The sequence below is a fragment of the Lathyrus oleraceus genome, chromosome 5 (genome assembly GCF_024323335.1).
Source record: "Lathyrus oleraceus cultivar Zhongwan6 chromosome 5, CAAS_Psat_ZW6_1.0, whole genome shotgun sequence".
Classification (NCBI taxonomy): Eukaryota; Viridiplantae; Streptophyta; class Magnoliopsida; order Fabales; family Fabaceae; genus Lathyrus; species Lathyrus oleraceus.
In genome coordinates this window covers 498614327-498623284 of record NC_066583.1, presented here as the reverse complement: position 1 = coordinate 498623284, position 8958 = coordinate 498614327, and the positions used below count along the sequence as shown (strand labels likewise).

Below are 8958 nucleotides of genomic sequence, written 5' to 3'. Positions count from 1 at the left end.
GATATGACCACATTTGAATTCAAACCATTTCATCTGAAGGATAACATTAAGTTGATCTAAAGTTAGACCGACTAAATCCATTCCAAAACTCCTACCAAAGATAGTCTGATGACAGTTTAAACAAAACAGTGAAGTAGTTACCGAACCTTTAGTTGGAACCTCGATAACCATACTTCCAATCATAGATGACAACTCTAAGCCCAAATTCTTAGCACAATCGAGAGAAATAAATTAATATGTTGCACCCGTACTAATAATAGAAATCAGAGGAATACTATTAATGAAAAATGTACCTTGAATTAACCTGTCAAAACTCGTAGTCTCTGCACAAGTCAATGCAAAGATCTTGTCGTATTCCTGATTCTTCTTAGTGACATCCTTACTCTTGCAATATGCAGCTTTATGCCCTAGCTTTCCATCCTTGAAATAGTTCGTAGTTTCACTCTTTCACTCCAAAATGCAATGACCAAATTCACCATATTTAAAACACCTTAAAGGTGTAGAAGCTCATCACTCACTTGGCTTTTTATCATCAGAATCCTTCTGCTTTCCCTTGTCAGCTGGCGCACTGTATGACTTTCCTCGATTCTGGTTCTTTCCTCTCCTCTCACTAAGACTTTTGTAATGAGCAGATTTAGCCTTGTTGTTCTCATCATAAATTTTATACTTCTTCACCAAAGTAGGGAACTTGCATATCTCTTGGTAACTGATACCCTTAATCTCTAGACGCAATCCACTTTCAAACTTAACACACTTGGATTCTTCAACAACAACATTATGGTAGTGAGGACAGAACTTCACTAGCTCCTCAAACTTCATGGCATACTCAACAACAATCATTCTTCCTTGTTTCATCTTGAGAAACTCAATCTCCTTCTTGCTACACACATCTGTGGGAAAATACTTCTCCAGGAATGCAGCTCTGAACATGGTCCAAGTGATTTCAGCACCAACAACTTCCAACCTTGGGCGAGCATTATCCCACCAGTCTTTAGCCTCTCGAATAACATATGAGTACCAAATTATACCTTTTGGGCTTTAATGCAATCCATTACTCTGAAATTATTCTCTTTTTCCCTCAACCAAGTCTACACACCATCCAGATCATACCTACCCTTAAAGGTCAGCGAATTACTCATCTGGAACTTTCCCAAATCATGAAATGCATCCACTGGCGGATTCTGCTGAGCTTGCAGTGCATTAGACATTGCTTCCAAGGCTTTAGAATTAGCTCAGTCATTTCTTCCACCAGTCATAACTTTGCACAACAACAAATAACATTTAGAAAACACATTGCATCGGCAGTGTTCATAGACTAATGAAATACTAGGGAACTGACAACATTATAACAACCTGGTCGGACATGCCTACCTTCTCTGAAACCACTATGTAACACCTTAAACCCTAAAATTTATCTTTTAAGAATTGCACGACAATCTAAGGTGTCACCACTGGAAAGCCTCTAATCATTTACCAATTAACAAAACATTGCAGCTGAAATATTAACGTCAATCAATACATGTCATCGCACGCCCACCTTCACTTAGGGTATCATTGTGGCGGTATCGTTCTTATTTCGATTTAATATATAAAAAAATGACAATAAGATATTTTGTCTCAAAATTCTAATTAAATAAAAATATTACTAAAAACAAGAGTTATCATAAGCAACTCTCAACAACTCCAACATAGAAACTAATTAAAGGTTTAAACTGCAATAAGACATAATAATCATATAGCATTTCTGACCCTGATGTTATCGAATCAGAGCAAGACTTCTAACAACGAAAACTAAAGAAGTAACTCCTAGAGTCAAACATGTATTCAAAATTTACCTATATCATAATCTTATGCATATATTTATGCAATGCAACTCAAAACAACATCATGGACTCATATACATGCATTACTGATTTCAACAATGGTTCTTATTATAAATTGGGTTTCACTAGGCAACCACCTAGCCCCAATATCGAGCTCCAAGCTTCAACATCAAGCTTGGGACAATTATCGGTCCTAACATTTAAACCTATAATCACCTCTTTCACAATAACAACGACATATGATGCATGTATCACAATATGCATCACCATCACAACAACTCAACCAACAATTAATGACATCACATCAACCATATAATTCATGCCCAACATTAACAAGATAGTTTCTACACTACGACTATGAGTCTCTACTCAAATATTTCATCAATATATGACAATCACATTGCATGTAATCATGTTAGCGCATTTAACAATCATCTCATCATAGCCAAAACTCAACAGTTTGTTACATAACTCATACACATCATCATATAATTCACAATAATAGACACGTAATAACAACTAAACTATCCCACCACTCACTACGAAATGAAAGTTACGAACAAAATCATAGGGGAATACAACCTAGGTTAAAACAACAAATTTTCAAATTTCTTCCCAGCATGCATCGACCTCGAGGGATCATGCGTCGACCTATGGGACTTATGTGTCGACCTATAGGATGTATGTTTCGATGCCAAATGCACAAAAACTATGATTTTTGCAAACAACTCAGTATGTGCCAACCTATGCAACGTATGTGTCGATGCCAAAAGGACAAAAAGTGTATTTTTTGCAATTCTTCAAACCAGTTCCAATTATCACACTCTAGATCACCCTAATTCACATTTTGACAACAAAAAATACATTAATCATCTTATAATTAACATGAATCTATCAACTTTTTCATAAATTAATCATATAACCTCAGACCCAAAAACACCAAATTCATCGCCAAAATACCAGAACACAACATCAACAACAACAATTCACAATCACTCACGATGATCATAATTCAATCAACATACAACAATAGATTTATCATCATAATCATTAATAATTATTATAGCTTCATATATTCAATAAGTCCTATTGGAGGTTAAGGGTAACCTCTCAACAAAAAAGATTTAAGAACCCTTATGCAAATAATCCCCCTACCTTAGATTTTAGATAGAAAAAAAAATCAGCAAAAGCAAGGTTGATTTGGTTTCTTCTCTCAAGTCCTAGCACCCCTCTTCAAGCTATTCTCTCAAATTCTCTAACTTTTCACGTTCTCGTAGAATGAGCTTTATTCTCCTATTTTTTTGAATTTATTATTTCTAATTATTTCCTCATAATCACATATTTGGCCCAACTAACCAAATCCTTATTATGACTAACCTCATACTTCTATTATTCTCATTCTCCACCCCATTCTCACTATTTCTATAATTCTAATTAATTTAATTCTACCCAATTAACTAATTAATTCTATTACTCACTAAAATATAATTGATTAAATAATTTCACACCCAGTTAAATTAAATAAATAAATAATTAAAATAGACAATTAAATAAGTTGGGGTGTTATATCTTGTCTCTTGGTGTCTTGACTTTAAACATCTATAATTTCAAATAATCATATTTGTTAGTAAATAAACTTATAATTTATAACTTACAATAAATTATGAATAAAGAATAATATACTTACTTGTTAATATTCTCATATGTCTTCTTTATGATCGTTACAAATATACCTTCTTTATGTTGTGTAAGAAGGAGTGGAAGAAATATCAAAACTTTCATCACTACGAGGAATGTATTTTCCTTTAAGAATGATTGATCATCTCCCTGATATGTCTAAAGGGTCGTTCACATATAAAACTTGTTTTTCTTGAGAAACCATGATGAATGGTTCGGTCTTATAAGTTTCCTTGCCTAAGTCAACCCGAGTGAATCCTAAGTCATCAATTTGTACACCATTATTACTAATAACCCACTTGCATTTAAATAAAGGAACTTTGAAAATAATATAATAAATCTCCCAAATTTCTTCAATGACGCCATTGAACGCTCTAGATGCCAATATAGGATTCTTAACTTTCGAACTAGAGAAATACATGGATTCGACCTCAACCACAAGCCCACTATTTTGTATTGTACTACAATCATCTTTTGATTTTGTATAAAAGGAAAAATGACCAATGTTGTATGCAGTCCAAGTTATCATATTAAATTTTGGGATGTAGAACAACCATTTAATTGTCTCAGATGCACTATCATCATTAGATATTTCTTTATTAAACCAATCTATGAATTTCTTGTTATGCTTTGTCAACAACAACATGTCACTCATTCGGAGATTTTTTTTCTTCACAAGTGTTTTGTGAGTAGTTATGTAAGGTGATGATTCCAGTTGGCGATGCACCTTTCAACAATCGAAGCTTCCAGTCGGTAATGATTCTTTGTATATCCTTTAAAGACCTTCATGTATTGCTCCATTGGATACATCCACCTTAAATAAAATGGACCATAAAATATGATTTCTCTGACTAGATGAACAAGGGAACCATAATGTCAAAAAATAATGAAGGAAAATACATCTCCAACTTTTACCAGTGGCTATCTGTTACTCTCATATATTTTGGTAGGATGCCAGATAGCCAATACTAAAATTTGTTGCATCAAGACATGGAATTCATGAGATTTTAAACCAATTAACTTGAGATATTTCATTTATACAAGCTTTTGGATGTTTATTGAGTAACCTTGAGGAACTTTGATACCATGCAAACACTCGCAAAAAAAAATTCTTTTCCTTTTTAGATAGAGTGTTAAATGTCGGAGGAAGATAACTTATTTTTCCTTATTCTATTGGAGCAAACTATTTTCGCGTATCCATCGCCTCCATACCGAGACATGAATTCTTACTATCTTTAGTCTTTCCTAGAAGGTTTAGAAGTGTTACAGTCGAACTATCACACACATTTTTCTCGACATTCATCACATAAAAACAACGTTTTACATCGATACTTGACCAATGTGGAAAATCAAAGAATACATACCATCATTTCCATATATTTTTTCTCAACTGGCCATTTTTCTTTTTCACTCTTTCCAAAGACAACATTAATGTGTTTCTGTCATTGATAAACTTCATCCTCGGTTAAAGATTTATGAGCCATATCAAACTCTTGCTCTCCATTAAAAGTCTTCCGTAATTTACGATAAGGATTACCAGGTTTTAGAAATTTCGGATACCCAAGGTAAACGTTTTCTTTTTCAAACTCAAGCTGGTGATAACAGGTATTGGATTCACATATTGGACACATTTTATATCCTTTGACACTATATACAGCCAAATTACCATATGGAGGAAAGTTGTTGATTGTGCAAAATAACTTTTTCTGCATTTAAACTTTTCACCAGAATATGCATCATCAACTTCAACGCCTTCCTCCCACAAAAGTTTTAAATCTTCAATTAATGGACTTAGATAAACATCTATGTCGTTTCCAGGTTGTCGTGGTCTAGTCTAGAAATTATCATACTTAACAACATATATTTTTGCTTCATGCATAACCAAGGAGATAGGTTATAAATCATGGGAAGAACAAGCCACAAAGAATGGTTAGTACTTAGATTACCAAAGGGGCTTATTTCATCGGTGGTAAGCCCAAGCCTAAGATTTGTTGGCTTAATGCCAAAATCCAGAAACAACGAATCAATTTTTTCCATTGTAAAGAATCATCTACATGGCGAATTTTTCCATCAAATTTTCTTTCATCTGCAAGCCATCCAATATTCTTTGTATCATTCACATTAGCAAAAAGTCTCTTGAATCTTGAAATTATTGGCAAGTACCATAGCACTTTAGCAGGAGGACACTTCCTACTGACATTTTCCATGTCATCATCATTGTTGTCCTTCAACTTGTAACGCGACACACCCGATTCTGGATATTCATCTAAATTTTCATACTCTTTCCTGTATAATATGAAATCATTAGGGCATGCATGTATTTTGTTATACTCCAAACCCATTGGACAAAATATCTACTTGGCATCATAACGACGACCCGAAAATTGTTTATCTTCTGGTCGCATTTGTTTCAGGAAATAAAGTGACTCCGTGAAACTTTTATCCGGCCACCAATTTTTTCCCTTCAGATTAAATAATTTTGACAGCGCAGACAATCGTGTAAAATTTCTCACCCCTTACACAAAGGGGTGTCCTTATCACTACATAAAGTATCATAAATATGGTTTTCCTAAAAAAAGATTTTCCAATATCATGGAACATATCTTCTAGTCGATCAACCATATCTTCATCTTCATGAACTTCGTGAATTTGTGACGCCATGTTTTGCTTTTTATCCACTTCACCATGCCACGCCCATATAATATAATTTTGACATATGCCATCACAACATAGGTGATGGAATATTTATTCATTTGTACCTTTATTGACATTCCAGCAAATAACACAAGGACAATAAAAGATACCATCATTTTCGGGAAGATTTTGTTCAGCGTATTCAAGGAATTCAAGAACTCTTTTCTCATATACCATACTTAATCTATCAACTATCATCCAACTACGATCCATAATAAATTTTGAAATTTATATCAAAAGAATAATGTGAATGGCACATCAAAACCTAAAACTAAATCATATCCAAACCTAAAGCATATTCATAACAATAATATAACACTAAACCTAAAGCATAGGCATATGGATCTTAACAATATAATATTTAACAACAAAAAACACAATGAACTATGAATCAGGAACAATATGAACACTACAATATAGATGTCCATTGTGGTTGTACTGTTCTGGCAGAGTTGACAGTGTTTCAAAAACGCAATGAAATCAATGAAAATCAGAAAGTAACAATAAAATCAACAAAAATGGAATAAAATAAATGAACATCGGTCATGAAAAGAAACGTACCGTACTTCGAAGAGGAGGAAGAACCCAAATGAATGAAGATGGTGAACACAAAATGAAAATGATGAAGATTTTCGCTTCAAATGAATGAAGGTGGTGAATATATGAAGATGGTGAAGAGTTCGTTATCGCTGTCATCTGGTTTGCTTAGGGCATGTTAAGAAGGAAATAAAGAATTTATTTTGTTTTAATTGACCGTAAAACATTTCACCACGCTTGATAATAACAATAGGAGTGAAATACAAAAAATGTTACCACGGAGGATACATAGAACCGTAGTTTAAAAAAAAACAATTTTTGTTTAACTTATGAATTTAAGGGACAAATACTTTTCTTAATAGGAAAAATGAAAAAATGTATGTTATTGTTGAGATTCAAAGTTTGTAACACTTAATTTATCACCATGGTTGTTTCACACAACCGTAATAAAATGTCTTCTAATAAAATAAAATAAGGCATTTCTAATTTGAGATATAACAAACCTTCGTATAAATTGATATATGGTATGTTATTATGTTTTAAAAAAAAAGTATATTATATATGTTTTTTTTACTATAATTCTTCTTGCACATCTTTTGCTTGAAGTGTTTCTATGAATATATTTTAATGTAATTTTCTTAAGAAATAAACAACGTGATAAAATTAAAATGTATCATCTAAAATTGAAGATAAATCATTTCTTAAGAAGTTTTGGCTTTGACAAATGCATTATTTGAGAACCATACTTTGAAGATGATTGGTAAAACTAATCTTTACCAAGTATTATAGTTTCTTACCTTATCCCACAACCTTATTCTCCCCTTTCTTGTTCGTCGAATACTTTTAAGACTAATAACGGATAAGAAATTCACCTTACAGATTTCTATAAGAAATACGAGATTAATCATCAAACTTTTATTTTGAAATTTTTTAGTTGCCTAGTCTATGATAATAAATATAAACTTAATATAACTAAATTTAATTATTGAAGTAGGAAATACATTTTTATTCACCAAAAGCATATCGAAATGGACAATCACATTGTTCGTTAAAAAGTCCAAGCCAATTTAATATACCTGATGCCTATTCATTCATAAAACCAAGTGGCACATGTTTTCTTAAAGGCTCTCCATCTTGAACCCTTTATCACTCTTTTGCAATCTTTGCATGCATGATACACTCCAATTTGAGGGAGTGTTTGAAATACACTAAACGTGCTCTATTATTTTTGTATTTAGTTATAAGCTATTTTAGTCTCCTATCAGTTAGTTATTTCAGCCTTTGAATAACTGCCATTATTTTAGTGCAAGTTTGTTAAACTTGGCTTGTATAAATACGTTGACATAACTTTATACCCACAAAAGAAGTTGAAGTAAAAGATTTTATTCACCTTCTTACTTTTAGTCATTTTCTTCATTTATTGACTAATGCAATTTGTAACGTTCAATAAACATCTTTTAGCAAATTTATATGTATTTTACAACATTTTAAAATTAAGTTTCACTAACCAAATTATAGGTTCTTTTTCGATAGGATTCAAATATTTACGACATAATTCATTACCAAATGTTAGTATGGTTTTATCATCAAGGTAAAGAAACAAAGGCTTTGTTATAACAGTTAGGACTTGACGCGATGGCGAGAGGCCCTTTATGATGGTGTTTATGGTAGTATAAGAGGTCAACTCATGTGAAGTGAAAGGCGCTGTATATAACCGGTGTGCTTAAGGTGTAATTGTGTTATGTATATGTTATGATATATCCCCTCTTCCGTTAGGGGAAACATATTTATATAGACCCTTGGGGCTAAGACTTAGGAAACCCTAAGAGTGATAGTTGTTCCCCCTTGACTGGAAAAGGTTATTGCCTACCTATTCTTCAGGAAGTCGTGGTATGACTCAATCTTCATAATTGGTGGATGGAAATGCCATTGTGTACATGTCTTATTCGGAGGGCATTCACCCATACTACACAAACGTAGCACCTATGCGTTACCACATACGGCGGGAACCCTTGCATCGCCATAATTTGAATCATCTTACAAATATAGCACTACAATAGTGGACTTAAACCATATTTAAACTGAACTAAGGAATGTACCGTGTTACGATTCATAAATTGTTTCACGCTCCCATATAGCTTCCTGTCACACAAAGATGTGTGACAATATCCCCATTTTACTACAGAACAATACCATATTGTGAGCTTCTTATCTTCCTATGTTTAAG

General features: G+C 33.0%; 1 protein-coding gene across 1 annotated transcript; it reads right to left on the bottom strand.

Annotated features, from left to right (window-relative positions):
• Positions 1 to 510: 510 nt before the first annotated feature.
• LOC127081589 (uncharacterized) lies at positions 511 to 1208 on the bottom strand. The gene is made up of 2 exons (XM_051021833.1): positions 1097 to 1208; positions 511 to 989 (listed from the first exon to the last, which is right to left on the bottom strand). Exons 1-2 carry the CDS (start codon positions 1206 to 1208, stop codon positions 511 to 513), a joined length of 591 nt encoding a protein of 196 aa, XP_050877790.1.
• Between the last annotated feature and the right edge of the window lie 7750 nt (positions 1209 to 8958).

Bases quoted from the DNA above. Each gene is read 5' to 3' on its own strand.
- LOC127081589 (XM_051021833.1), bottom strand. From the start codon at position 1,208: ATGTCTAATGCACTGCAAGCTCAGCAGAATCCGCCAGTGGATGCATTT. The intron at 990-1,096 runs GTGTGTAGACTT...GAGAGGCTAAAG, and splicing joins GGGTAGGTATGATCTGGATG to ACTGGTGGGATAATGCTCGC.